Raw genomic sequence first — 15,338 nt, 5'->3', positions numbered from 1 at the left:
AGTTGAAGGCCAGGTAAGGTGCACAGCAGCAGTGCCTGGTTTTCTCCCAGTGTTGTGGGTTCTGTTTGTGCCTCTGGGCCCTTTGGTGTAAAGATAGTAAGATTGCAGGTAGTCCAAGTTCTTTGTGTCTCACAGCTTTGTGCTGGGTGGGATACTGTCATTTTTCCATGAGTCTGTATCTTTTTGAGTTTTCTTTTTAAAAATCTATGTCTGTCTTTTTAGTTTTCAAGTGTAACTACAGGTTCCTTTGCTGTAAAATTTATGGTCAAGACAGTCATTAAGCTGGTCATGGTGAAGCATAACTGTAATCTGAGCTCTTGGTATGCCAAAGTAGGAGAATGGCCAGCGTGGGCTCCAGTGTGAGAGCCATGACCTAGTGGGAAGGATAGAGAGCCTGTGCAGAGATCATTCTGTAAAACAACAGAATGTTATAGATAGGGATGAAGGCATGAGCTCAATGGTAGAGTGGATGGCTAGTGTGTACAACCCCTGTGCTCAAGCTGAAAAGCCAAACAAAAACACACAGACCAGACAGACTGACACATAAAAATTTGTCACACACAAAAGTAGAGTTAATCTGGTATTGCCTTATCTTGTGATTTATTTCTTTTTAACTCTAGTTGATAAAGGGTGCAGTTTGCCAAGTTGTAACTATTTCAGGCATTGCTTGCTAAGTTAAATTTCATAGGGCTTCCAGTTTACTAAGACGTGGGTTGTGGGCATGATACTGTAAATCACCAAGGTGTTTTGAAGCAGACGGCTGGGGAGAATGTGTCCTCTATCAGGATATATTTATGTTAATGAATATAGAAATTGAAGTTTATAGAGATGAAGTAATATGCTTTGAGACACACAAAACAACCACTTTTGATTCTAATCCTGTTAAGCAAATAGGTTAGGTATAAAACATCCTTTTCATAAAAAGCAGTATGTGAATTCTTTTCTTGCTCTTTTAAAATCATTCTTCTTCATATTTTGCTTCACTAAGTAAGTTTTTAAAATTAAAATTTAGGTCCGGTGTGGTGGTGAATGCCTTTAGTCTCAGTACTTGGCAGGAGGAGGCAGGCAGAGGTGAGTTTGAGCTCAGCCAGGGCTGTATAGTGAGACCTTGCCTCAACTAACAAATAAATGACCCCAAAAAAACTATTTGAAGGAAGGTCTGAAAGATCGCTCAGAATGCAGAGGTCCTTGTCCACCAAGCCAGATGACCAGAGCTTGGTCCCCAGAGCCCACATGGTGGAAGGAGAGAACAGATTTCCACAAGTTGTCCCCTAGTTGCCACACATGCGTATGACATATTACACTTACACACATTTATATACATACATGCTCACACATGCAAAAATTGTTAAAAATATTTTTAAACTTCTGTTTGGTATAGAACATCATTTCATACACCATCAAAATTCATATACTCACAATCCAAAAATTCAGCTTCTAGAGTTTAGATATTAAATTAAAATTTATATGACAATAGTTATAAAAACCTTAAAGCTAAGACTGCTGACCATTGCTAAACCTATTACCGTCGTCATAAACTAACAGTATGTGCCTGCAAGTCAGACACTGTCAAGCCAGCTGCCATCAATAATGGCCTGAAAGCGAGGTGTGGTTGAGCATGCCTTCATCCCAGCACTCAAGAGGCAGAGTTAGGCCTGGGGTACATAGTCCTATGGCCAAAAGAAAAAAAAAGTCACCTTTCATTGTTTATTGTTTGAGTTTCCATGGTCTCTCAAGGTTTTCCTGATTGCATTCTTTTTTTTTCTTTTTTCTTTTTTTTTTTTGAGATACAGTTTTACTGTAGAACAGACTGGCCTCGAATTCATAGAGATCCGCCTGCCTCTGCCTCCTGAATGTTGGGATTCAGGGCATGTGCCACCACCTCCCGGATCATTGTTCTTTAAAAAACTCATTCTAGGGGTTGGAGAGATGGCTCGGAGGTTAAGAGCATTGCCTGCTCTTCCAAAGGTTCTGAGTTCAATTCCCAGCAACCACATGGTGGCTCACAACCATCTGTAATGAGGTCTGGTGCCCTCTTCTGGCCTGTAGGCATAGACACAGACAGAATTTGTATACATAATAAATAAATATTTTTTTTTAAAAAACCTCATTCTTTTGAATTCTTTGTTTGGCATTTCTTTTACATCTGCTCTTGGAATCTGCCACTAGAGAGGACGTACTTTAGGTGGTATCGTGTTGCTGTATTTCTGTACCTGTTGGGATAGTTGTCTCTTCACCTGTCCTGAAGACTTGAGGAAGCAGCTTTCTCTTGATCGCGTGTCCCAGGGTGTTGATGCTGTGTGGAGATGCAGCAGTGTATTCTTTGCTCCAGAGGTGAATGTCCTGCCCTGGGACTTCAGGCCCCACCCCTACATATGCCTACTTGGATTTAGGCTGTTGGTCCTGGCCTTTTTGACTTTTGTCTCTCCTGTTCTTTGGGTTAAGCTTCCACTGAAGGTCAGTCAGGACTAGGCCATGGTTGGGGTAAAGTTTATTGTCTCTCAATTAGTTCAAAACCCTCATTAAACTCAAGGTGCTCAGCTCAGTCTCCAGCACAGCAACAAGAAGATAAAAACAAGCCAGATAGAGAAATGCACTAAAGAAAATCAGCTCAAGGACTACACTCAGCACACAGCCATAGGGAAAGGGGGAAATGATACAGAATAAGCTTTAAAGGTAATAAACTTCCATTTTATTTTATTTTATTTTTTTATTTTTTTTGGTTTTTCGAGACAGGGTTTCTCTGTGGTTTTGGAGCCTGTCCTGGAACTAGCTCTTGTAGACCAGGCTGGTCTCGAACTCACAGAGATCTGCCTGCCTCTGCCTCCCGAGTACTGGGATTAAAGGCGTGCGCCACCACTGCCTGGCTCATTTTATTTTTAAAAAGGCAGTGGGGAGCTGAGTGTTGGTTTAGTAGGTGAGAGCATTTGTTGCTATTGCTGAAGATGGACTCAATGCCTAGCACCCACACAGTGGCTCACAGCCATCTGTAACTCCAGGTCCAGGGGAGCCAATGCCCTCTTCTAACCTTCTCAGGCATCTAGCATGCCTGTGGTACACACATATATGCATACAGATAAAACACTCTTACATAGAATTAAATAAGTCTGATTTAAAAAAAAAAGACAACAGGAAGGCCTTTTGTGGTTAAAGTTGCCTTTAATCTCAGCATTTAGGAGCTAAGACAGCTGAATTTCTGTGAGTTTAAGGCCAACCTAGTCTACAGAGTGAGTTCTAGCCCAGCCACAGCTGCATAGTAAGACTTTGTCTAAAAATAAATAATAGATATTAAAATTTTAAAATGGAAGAAAAGAGAAAAGGAAAACTAGTTTGTAAAGAGTTATCAAACCCTCCTGGCTGAGGTACTACTCAAAGAGCATCTGCTGTTGGTGGGTGCCAAGACTAGCAGGCTGTGCAGGTCGCAGATGACAGCAAACAAGCTGGACTAGTAAGAAGGCCACATCCTGTATCTTTTCACTCAGCCAGGCTGTATTCTCTCCTAACACTTTTAATAAGTACTTGAGGCATGGGAAATGGTGGACCCCTAAAGACCCCTCTCTCCCACTAAGCTTTGCCAGGCTATATAATCTGACTAAGGTGGGCAAATGCTTGTCCCATAGATGTACAGAATATGTGGCCAAGGGCACTGGCAGTATCTGGGTAGCGGCAGCTCCTTTAGGCTAGAGGCTTCTAGTCAGTGCACCTAGTGCATGTCCAAGCTACACTTCTCCCCTTAGTGTCTCCTGAGTGACAGAAGCAGTCTGAGCACTGAGTTCTGTTCTAAGGGAACCAGAAGAATCTACTGAGTTTGTCTGTTTAGGTCCTACAGCTCTCTGACTCAAACCCCTTTTGGAAACTACTTCCTCTACTTTGATTTCTCATCCCAGAGGCAGGGTTACTTACTCCAGTGGCCTCTACTCTTTGTCTCAAATGCAAAACAACAAATAATGGATTAATTAGCAGGACATGAGGAGTCTCTTTCATGTCTATCACTGTTCCTTTCCTCACTGACTAGACACCAGAAACTTCCAAAACTAGAAGCACACAGTAAGTGCTCTTTTGGAGAGGTCTGTGCGGCCCACCATGCATCTTTGCTGTTTGCTTATGTTGTTGCATGTAGCTGTTCCTTTCTCTTCATTGCTGTAGTTCCTACATGAGCATGCTACACTTCTGTCCATTTTAGAGTTGGTGGACATTGGAGTTGGTGGACATCTATCTCTACGCTTCTGTTGTGTACTTGAGAATAATTGTTAAATCCTGGTTATATTTGTTTAGCTCTGTTATATCTCACAAAACTATTCTAAAGTGCTTGGACTTACTTCATAAATTTGAATTATTTGGGAATTAGTCTCTTAGTACATACATACATTTGTATGTGTTTGTATGTATTGTAGTGCTAGGAATTGAACATAGGGCTTCACTTATGCTATGCAAACTCTCTGCTACTTAGCCCCACTAGCCTCCAAATTTATCTACAAGACAGAAGCTAGGCATGGTGGCGCATATCTGTTATCCCAGTGCTTGGGAAGCTGAGGCAGGAGCTATCACAAACTTTTTTAATTTTTTACTCTTATTTATGTGGATGTGTGTGCCTGCTTGTTTGTATGTGTACCACATGAATGCAGTATCAGAGGAGGCCAAAAGAGGGTGTTGGATCCCCTGAAGTTCCATGTAACTGTGAGCCACCCAATGTGGGTGCCAGGAATTGAATCCAGGTTCTAAAAAGTACAAGTGTTCTTAATAGCTGAGGCGTCTTGCCAGCCTGCCTGTCTGTCTGTCTCTCTCTCAACAATTTGTTTACTGTATGTTTGTGAGGGTGTGCCTGTGTCACTGCACATGTGGAGGTCAGAGGACAACTTTCGTGAGTAGATTTGACTATCACTTTTGTGTGTGTTCTGCAGCTCAAACTTAGGTTGTCAGACTTGCTGGCCAGTGCCTTTACCTTCCGAGCCATCTCTCCAGCCCTGATTGCCATAAGTTTTGTGTTTTGTTTGGGAACAACCTGGGTTACAACATAGTGAGTTCTAGGCAATTCCCTACTACAAAGGGAAACCTGTTTCAATAAATAAATAATAATAATAATAAATCTGTGTATTCACATTTATAAATGTGTTTATATAGATATCTTTATGTCCAGCGTCTCATTTTGAAGATTTGTTTTCCTGGGAAAGGTAAAGGTTTAAACCTTGACTGTGTCTCATGTTTTTAGGAACTGTTTCATATAATACACTTGATTTGCTTCATCGAGCCACTGTGTTTATATCATTATGGAGCACAGGCTGGGTGCGTGCAGCCCTAACACCAGGGGGCAGAAACAGAAGGATCACTGGGACTTGCTGGCCAGTAACCAAGCCAAAGAACAAAAACAGGGACCTCCAGGTTCAGAGAGCAACCCTGCCTCCAGGGTCTTAGGTGGAGAGCAATGGGGGGACACTTGACTTTATTTAACCTTTGTTTCTTAAATGCATGTGCATGTGTGTGCACGCACGCGCGCGCGCACACACACACACACACACAACACAGCTTCTAAAGCTCAGGGTTTTCCATCACATAGTGTCTGTGTGAGTTAATGTAGTTCCCAAGGATAAGCAATCTGAGAACCCTCTGCTTACACTTGAAGATATCATCAGTTGTTTTCTTCTACAAATATTACATTGTTCACTAATTGTTATTCCATTGGCTCTGTTAGAAGTGGATAGGAACCTGGTGTGGTGGCCTACACCTATGATTCCAGCACTTGGGAGGCAGAAGCAGGCGGATCTCTTGAGTTCAAGGCCAGCCTGGTCTATTTTAGCAGGTTACAGGACAGCCAGGGCTACGTGGAGAGATGGGTGTGTGTGTGTGTGTGTGTTATAGTAGTGTTGGGTAGGCTCCTAGTCAAAGAATGTCTTAAGTCGTCTGTGGAAAGCTATAATCTAGTAGTTGCTTAAAACTGGCCTAACAAGGGGCTGGAGAGATGGCTCAGAGGTTGGGAGCACTGGCTCCTCTTTCAGAGGATCCGGGTTCGATTCCCAGCACCCACATGGCAGCTCATAACTGTCTCTAACTCCAGTCTCAGGGAATCTGACACCTTTACACCAACTCACATGAAATAAAGTTAAATAAAATTATTTTAAAAAAAAACTGGTCTAACAACAGTCCAGACGCTCTGACTAGGAGGTCAGGGGAGGGTGAGGCAGGTAAGCTATCATGCTTTTTCAATTGTTCAAGCCTGGCTAACACATTAGAGTAAAGTTGATTGAGGGCACAGACTGGAAATTAATTTTAACTGTGGAATTAAAAATTCAGTACCGCTGTTGACGATGTGCTGAATGTTCTGATGACTTGGGGAAGTTAATACTGCTAACAGAAAGTAGCAAGCATTTTGTGCTTTATTGCTTCCAGAGAAAATGTGTAGCCATCAAAGGTCACAATCTTCAGTTGATAAGCATTGTTAAATGCCCATTAATTGAAAGTAGCCGGGGCTGGAGAGATGGCTCAGTGGTTAAGAGCACTGACTGCTCTTCTGAAGGTCCTGAGTTCAATTCCCAGCAACCCACGTGGTGGCTCACAACCATCTGTAATGAGACCTGGCGCCCTCTTCTGGCCTTCAGGCATACATGGAGGCTGAACACTGTGTACATAATAAATAAATAAATCTTTGAAAAAAAAAAAGTAGCCCAGCAGGGGCTGGAGTGGTTAGGAACACTGGATGCTCTTCCAGAGGACCTGGTTCAATCTCTAGCACCCACATGGTCTATCTTTAACTCCAATCTCAAGGGATCTCATGCTCTCTTCCGGCCTCTGGGGGGGTAATACATGCTTGTGGTACACATACATGCAGACATAAACACAAAAGAATAAAATAATTTTTGGAGGGAGGAACTTGAGACAGGGTTTCTCTGTGTATCTCTGGCTGTCCTAGAACTCACTCTGTAGACCAGGCTGGCCTCAAATTCACAGAGATCTGCCTGCCTCTGCCTCCCTGAGTGCTGGGATCAAAGGCGGGTGTGCCACCACCACCTGGCTAATAAAATATTTTTTTTTTTTTTTTGGTTTTTCGAGACAGGGTTTCTCTGTGGTTTTGGAGCCTGTCCTGGAACTAGCTCTGTAGACCAGGCTGGCCTCGAACTCACAGAGATCCGCCTGCCTCTGCCTCCCGAGTGCTGGGATTAAAGGCGTGCGCCACCACTGCCCGGCTAATAAAATAATTTTTAAGCAAGAAAGTAGCCTCGCAAAGTTAAGATAGATTTCTAAGTCTAATATACTTGGAAAATACTTCAAAGAATGAATACTGTTATTTAAATGACTAGCAAACATTATCTGTGTCACATCGTGAGTGAGACCCACAGGACTGTTGTTTCTCTTAGATGATGTCTCATGCAGAAGGACAACAACGAGACCTGATTAGACGGATCGAATGCCTTCCTGCTTCTGGCCTTCTTAGTTCTTTGGACCAGGACCTCTTGATGCTCAAAGCTACTTCCATGGCAACGATGAACTGCTTAAACGACTGCTTCCACATCCTCCAGCTGCAGCACGCGTCCCATCAGAAGGGCTCGTTGCCCCCAGGTAGGTCAGAGATTAAAGGTAGGACTGAAGATTGGCCTTAAAACATGGGAAGCACTGATTTTGTTGTCATTTAATGCTATGAAAATCATTTTTTGAAAAATAGAAGAGGGAGCCGGGCAATGGTGGCGCACGCCTTTAATCCCAGCACTCGGGAGGCAGAGGCAGGCGGATCTCTGTGAGTTCGCGACCAGCCTGGTCTACAGACCTAGTTCCAGCACAGGCTCCAAAGCCGCAGAGAAACCCTGTCTCGAAAAACAAAAAAAAAAAAAGAAAGAAAGAAAAATAGAAGAGGGAAATTAAAAATCAGTTGAGTCCCTTGATTTTTAGTTAGCACACTAGTGTAATACAAACTTCCTTATTTTGTGCTTTTTTTTTTGGAATTCAGAATATTTTAGGTCTAATGTTTAACATTGAATATACGTTTCTAGACCTCGAACTCAGCACGTCGAAAGTTAAATAAATCTAGAGCTCAGTTTCTGTTAAAATAGTGGCATTCCTCTCCATTCCTGTATCCAGGTAATGGGTAGAATCACTGGGATGTGTCCTGACTCCCAGCTCTGACAACTGCTCATTTCCTCTTTAGTGTTCTATTGTATTCTATCATGTCATGGTTTTCACTAAAGATCAGAAGTACTGCCGGGCGGTGGTGGCGCACGCCTTTAATCCCAGCACTCGGGAGGCAGAGGCAGGCGGATCTCTGGGAGTTCGAGACCAGCCTGGTCTACAGAGCTAGTTCCAGGACAGGCACCAAAGCTACAGAGAAACCCTGTCTCGAAAAAACCGAAAAAAGAAAAAAGAAAGATGTATGAGTAAATTTGCATTAATTGCCAAAGTTTGAAGTTTTAAAGTGAAAGTCATTTTCACATTGGACTTTTGGGAGGCTAGGTTTATAGGTGGTTCAAGGAATTACCTTATTGCCATTGCTGGTTCTCACCATAGTTGCCATCTTTTCCAAATTTGGCTTGTAAAACTTTATTTTAAAATCTCCTCAGAATGAAAATATAACTTGGAAAAACAATTACCATTCCATTCACATTCTTCAGTGACCTGGAAGCTGAAATCTATGTTCAGAAGATGTTTAACTCCGTAAAGCCATATTTTTGTTTTATCCATTTATGGACTGGCTATAAACTCACTATGTATCATGTATCACAGGCTAGTCAGCTACTCTTGTTGCCTTGATTTTTTTTTTTAGTTTTATTTATTTATATTTTATGTGTAAGTGCTCTGCATGTGCACCTACATGCCAGAAGAGGGCACCTGACCTCATTACAGATGGTTGTGAGCTGCCATGTGGTTGCTGGGAATTGAACTCGAGATCTTTGGAAGAGCAGCCACCTCTCTAGCCCGTGCTGCACCTGTTTTCTAAGCACTGGGGTGACAAGTATGTAGTACTGTTCTGCACCATCGCGTCTGAATATATGCTAGCTAGAGATTCATTTGTATATATGTTAATTTGGAGGGGCCTTGATGCCAGATGGCTGGTTTAATAAAGTTTATTATAATTTCTAGTTACCTGACTAGCCCTCTAAACTGAGTCTTTTTAATTAATGCTCACGTGTCTTCTATTTTTTGAAAAAAAAATTGGATAGTGATATTAAAAATAGTTATTTTCAATCAGAGGGAGTATGTTTTCTTATCTGTACAACTTTAAAATAGGCCCATGACCTTAGCCAGGACATCCCTCTAGTCTTCATGCCTCTAGTGCCAAGGGCCAGTGAACAAGGCAGGACACTACTAGCCTGTTGGGTACTTTGTCGTTTACTGCTCTTTTCAAGTCTGCTCTTTGACTTAGTAAATGGCCTACTGTTTTCAGTTTCAGTTTTAGTAGTCTGAGTGTCCCTTATTCTTGCACTCCATAACCTAGCTTCTGTGAAACCCAGATCAGCCTCTGAAATCAAATGGAACATTTCCATTATTGATTAGGCATAGAATCTTTGTTAAACTAGTTGAGGGTAACAAGAGACCATTGACTCATTAATTGAGAAGTGACAGTTCTCCACATGTGACGCTGACTTCACAGGGTCAGCTCTGTGAGCTCAGTAGAAAAGATTTTCAGTTGAAATTACTTTAGGCTGTTGATGATTTAAATAGAAATATATGTGTAGTATTTAAATTAGAGCCAATGAGTTATTTTGATTGCTTGGGAAGATTGCAATGTTTAAAAAAATTATGTTGGTCTCCCATCTCAGCTTCCTGGAGTGGCTCTCCACTAAAGCCTAATTATATACGTTTTGATGATTAGAGGGACATAATCAATACCACTGGCTAATGCACTGTTCAGGAGCTCACTCCACGATTCACAGACTTGTCTAAGAAGCAAGATCAGCCCTATTCAGGGAGCATTTCTTTTACCTAGTGTCTCATTTCAAGTTGCAAGTTGCCCTGTGGTGGTGAAATACCCAATCACAGTGCTCATGCTAATGAGGCCCAGCCGCTGTCTCCTTTCAGAGCAGGTAGAACTGCTTTAGTCTTGTAGCGTCAAAACAAAATTGTTTAATAAAATCCAGATCTGCTGTACTTCCCAGATTATGAGCGAGTCTCAGCAGAATTTTTCTCTTACTTCATCAGGAGCAACCATTGAGTGGTTGGAACCAAAGATACCTTTATCAAACCACTATAGGAATGGAGCTGAGCAGCCCTTTGCACCTGAGCCGAGCAAGCCCATGGCTGTCCCGGAAGCACAGTCTGCCTCAGAGTCTGGAGCAGTAGCAAGGGTAAGGGGATATGAAGATTTGATTTTGGTGGAAGAAATGAGAAATCATTGAAAGGGGGTGGTGTGGTTTTTGTTGTTAAGGCGTTTATGCCCACACAACACTAGAGTTGCATTCTTGCAGCTTCTAGCTGTTGATATCTACCTGAAAGCCGTTTGTTTGCTTTGGAAAAGCTCTTAATTGAGCTTGAACATGGGTTTTCCAGGTCTAATGATGTCCCCTTTTTAGTCTTTACTTTTGTCTGATACAGATAATTGTTTATTTGTTTGATTTTTTTTTTCTTTTTGAGACAGGGTTTTACTCTTCCTAGCTGGCCTAAAACTTAATGGATAGCCCTAGTTGGACTTTAATGATCAATACTCCTCGTGGCTTACCTCACAGGCACCACCACACCCAGTCTCATCACATTTTTTGTGTTTGTTTGTTTTTGAGACAAGGTAAAGCCCTGGCCGTTCAGGAATTCTCTTGTCAACCAGACTGGCCTTGAACTCAGAGATTCACTGCCTCTGCCTCCCAACTGCTGGAATTCGAAGCACGGGTCCACACAACAGTGTAATTTAGCTTTGTTTATTGGTCTTTGCTTAAATAGCACTGAGATTGTAAGCCTTCGTCACCAGTACAGCTGTTGCTCTCTGTCACATGACCTCCAGCTCATTTTGTATTTAGGAACTACAGTGTTGTATTCTGCCATAGACGTACTGTTAGAAATTATATCATTTCTCATTTTATTTGCTTTGCCTTTTATGTTTTCGTCTGCAATTTTTATGCCTACTGTAATTACATAGAGAGTTGAAGCTATTTTCTGTCTAGTCTAATAATTAGTGTTTTAAAGTCAAAATAAGATACTGAGTTAATGTCCCTGTTGTTGAATGTCTAGTTTGTCTTTTTGTTTTAGTTTTAGTTTGTCTTTCTTATTAATAACACTATTGTTAAGTATTATTTTTCCTCCCAATTTTTGATTATTTCTTTACATTATGTCCCCAATAGAATTACTGAGTCTAGATTAATGCAAACTTTATGATCATTTATATACGAGCAAGTTATTTCTTAAGAGATAAGGCACTAGTCCAAAACTGTAAAGACTTTGAATTTATGAAGAGGTGCTGGAAACAGGGAGCTGAGAAGTAGGAAAGTAGATTAGTAAGTAAATAGCATGTGTTGTCACACACATGTGCACACACTTGTAATTACCAGGCTGTCTGGAATTAGAGGAGAAACAAATAGGAAGACATAGTTCTCTCACTGAAGAGGTGTGAAATTTACTTGCAGCCACAACTACTGTACACTAAAACAAGCAGGTGATAAGATGAAACAAAAAAAAAATTCTTAATTGATAAGATTTACACTTTTGTGATTTGCCCTCCAGAAAAGAAGTACTGGGTAGAAGAGGAATGCTTTGGAAACAAAGCTTTTAAAGTTGGGCTTTCAGGTTCCTCACCTGTAAAGTAGTGATGCTAATGCCTTTTGAGACTGTGGTCAGGATAAAGTTAGCAGGGTTAGGGTATAACTAGCTGTGAGAGCCAGTCACAGCATTGTTACCTGCTATAGTCGTGTGCTCAGTGTGGAGTAGTACTTCTTGCTCCATAGAGCTCACCGTTGCTGTGTGGTCTGTGCTCCCAGGGAAATACAGTCAGGCAGGATCACGTGCTGGGATAAAAGGCGTGAACCTCCACCACCCGGCTGAAACAGGCATTTAATCCCAGCTCTCAGGAGGCAGAGGCAGGCCAGTCTCTGAGGTCCAGGCAAGTCTGGTTTATATAGCAAGTTCCTGTCTCAAAAAAATTAAATAATTTTTCCCCTATTCCAGTGAATTATTTATTTGTTGTAGCACAATGAAAATTGGGCCAATATGATGGCTCAGTGGGTTAAGGCACTTGCCATCCAGCCTGACAACCTGAGTTCAGTCCCTGAAACTCACATAGGAGAGAACTGACACCTCCTGCTGTCCTCTGACATGCAGTGCACGCCATGCCCCCACATGCCCACACACGTACACACATATAACACATACACTTATACAGAGTGTGTAAACTCACATAATAGGAGAGAACTGACACCCCCTGCTGTCCTCTGACATGCACGTGCACGCCATGCCCCCACATGCCCACACACGTACACACATATAACATATACACTTATACAGAGTGTGTAAATAGATGTAATAAGGTTTTAATATTAAAAATTGTATTCTACAGTTATTCTACCTGCTGTTTTCCTTTGATATTATTTCCAGTAGAGAATGTTCCATCCACAAAGTAACTGGGTTCTGTTTATCATTACTGTTTGGTTTTTGGTGCTGAGATTGAGTGTGCCAGGGTCTCGGGTAACTGAGCACACGCTCCATCTGAGAGAACCCCATCCTCCAAAGCTGTGTTTGCATTATTAATCTGTAGCCTATGTTCCAACCTCAGATGTAAGGGTACCTTTCAGAATGTCGGCATTCTTAGTCACAAGCTAGGGGGTTCCTCCGAGGTCTCCTGTAATTACTTTTTTTTTTTGAGGTTGAATGTTTATTCAGGGGGTTATGGAGGAGGAAGGGTGAAGGGGGGGATAGAGAGAGAGAAGAGACAGAGAGAGAGGAGAAAGAGAGAAGGGGGGAAGCAGAGAAGTGGGGAGAGAGGCAGAAGTGAAGCTGCCTCTCCGAGAGGAAGATGGAAAAGAGCTCCTGTAATTACTTAATCTCATATAATGGTTTTGTTTGGTCCATGTGTAGAGAGGGCTGTCAGTTCCCCTTGTTTTAAGAGTGACCAACGTTCATGTAGACTTTCTGTGCAGTGATCTAGGCTCCAGAGCAGGGGCTGCTTCCTGACAGGCTCACTCTTAAAGAGGGGTGTGAGGAAGGAAGTCTTGGCTTCACTCCTCAAGGTCATAAAAACAGAAAGCTCTGTACTGTAAACACGCAAAATTTGTCTGTGCAGTCTTTTATTTTTTTTTATTTTATTTTATTTTGGCTTTTAGAGATAGAGTTTTTCTGTATAGCTTTGAAGCCTGTCTTGGAACTCACTCTGTAGACCAGGTTGGCCTCTTAGAGATCTGCCTGCCTGGGCCTCCCAAGTGCTGGGATTAAAGGCGTGCTCCACCATACCTGGCAGGTTTGAGATTTTATTAGTTTGTATGTGTCTGTGTACTGTCCACGTGTGTTTGGTTTGGTTTTGGTCTAGCTACACAGAACAAAAACATTTGAGTATCTTACCTGAATGGAATTAATAGCAGTGGGGAAATAAAAATGACAGCACCAAGATAATTTCTTTATAAAAATCCTCATAACTCAAAAAAAAAAAAAAAAGCCGGGCTGTGGTGTCACCTGCCTTTAATCCCAGCACTCGGGAGGCAGAGGCAGGCAGATCTCTGTGAGTTTGAGACCAGCCTGGTCTACAAGAGCTAGTTCCAGGACAGGCTCCAAAACCACAGAAAAACCCTGTCTCGAAAAAACAAAAACAAAAAAAAAATCCTCATAACTATTGAAGCATGAAGGCTTACACCTGTATTCCTAGCTCTGTGTGAGACTGTGGGTTTAAGACTGTCCCCAAATTACCTACTCACCCCCACTCCACTATCCTGATATTCTTAAATCTAGTAAAGTAGAAAAGATGGCATTCTTATATTCAGCTTTTTGGAGAAAGATGCTGACAAGCTGATCTTTGAGAGGCAGGGCACCACCTCTGTATAGACGTGACAGCTGATGAGGTTCTCTTGAACCTTGGTGTATTTGTTGTTCAAGGCAAGCTGGGTAGGTATGGTGGCTCCAGCCTTCAATCCTAGCCACTCTAAAGACTGAAGCAAGAGAATCATCACAAGTTCAAAGTCAGCCTGAACTGCAAAGTGAGTCTCCAAGCTACCCCAGCTACAGAGTGAAACTCTGGCAAAAACATAAAAGCCAGCAGGGTTGAGGAGATGGGCCATTTGGCAGTTTCTATCATGCATATATGAGACTCTGAGTTCAGATTCCTTGGCACCCATGTAAAATTGAGGTGCGGTGGCGCTGCAGTGCTGTGGAACAGGGTTAGGGAGACGGAGATAGGCAGACTCCTGCAGCTTACTGGCCAGCTATCCTAGAAGAATCGGTGACCTCCGGGTCATTGGGCGATCTAGTCTGAAAAAATAAAGCGAAAAGCAAGAGGAAGGTCTCTGACATCAGCCTCTAGCCTTTACATATATATACAAACTTGCACCACACACAGTCAGAACCCAAGAGCCTATAATTTGAGCATGTGGCAAGTGAATTCAAGAGAATTGGGAGTTCAAAGACATACTTAGTTCCAGGCCAACCTGGACCATTTGAAACTGTTTTGAAACAAAAATAATTACTGAGATTAAAGGCTAGCCTGGGCTACAGAGTAAATCCTTACCCCACCTCCACCTTCATCGAAAAGCCCTAAAAAATTAAAAGTAAGCTAAAGTAATAAATATGCAGTTGTTTAACTAGTCATTAGAGCCAGTGAGTTGTTTACCTAGTCATTAGAGCTAGTGAGTTGTTTAACTAGTCATTAGAGCCAGTGAGTTGTTTAACTAGTCATTAGAGCCAGTGAGTTGTTTAACTAGTCATTAGAGCCAGTGAGTTAACTAGTCATTAGAGCCAGTGAGTTGTTTAACTAGTCATTAGAGCCAGTGAGTTGTTTAACTAGTTATTAGAGCCAGTGAGTTGTTTAGCTAGTCATTAGAGCTAGTGAGTTGTTTAGCTAGACATTAGAGCTTGTGAGTTGTTTAACTAGTCATTAGAGCCAGTGAGTTGTTTACCTAGTCATTAGAGCCAGTGAGTTAACTAGTCATTAGAGCCAGTGAGTTGTTTAACTAGTCATTAGATTCAGTGAGTTGTTTAACTAGTCATTAGAGCCAGTGAGTTGTTTAGCTAGTCATTAGAGCTAGTGAGTTGATTAACTAGTCATTAGAGCCAGTGAGTTGTTTAGCTAGTCATTAGAGCTAGTGAGTTGATTAACTAGTCATTAGAGCCAGTGAGTTGTTTAACTAGTCATTAGAGCTAGTGAGTTGTTTAACTAGTCATTAGAGCTAGTGAGTTGATTAATCATTAGAGCCAGTGAGTTGGAAGTACGCATTTTCTTTTTTCTAGGAGGT

General features: G+C 41.9%; 1 protein-coding gene across 2 annotated transcripts in view; it reads left to right on the top strand.

The window, feature by feature from the left end:
- Osbpl11 (oxysterol binding protein like 11) overlaps positions 1-15,338 on the top strand; it is a 77,234-nt gene that overhangs the window by 37,996 nt on the left and 23,900 nt on the right. For both annotated transcript variants that reach the window (XM_075965912.1, XM_075965903.1), the window contains exons 6-7: positions 7,350-7,551; positions 10,123-10,268. In XM_075965912.1, coding sequence (XP_075822027.1) covers positions 7,350-7,551; positions 10,123-10,268 — 348 coding nt within the window. The remainder of the gene's footprint in view (positions 1-7,349; positions 7,552-10,122; positions 10,269-15,338) is intronic.

Source organism: Microtus pennsylvanicus, chromosome 1, assembly GCF_037038515.1.
Source record: "Microtus pennsylvanicus isolate mMicPen1 chromosome 1, mMicPen1.hap1, whole genome shotgun sequence".
Taxonomy (NCBI): domain Eukaryota; kingdom Metazoa; phylum Chordata; class Mammalia; order Rodentia; family Cricetidae; genus Microtus; species Microtus pennsylvanicus.
This window is presented reverse-complemented; position numbering and strand designations above follow the sequence as displayed.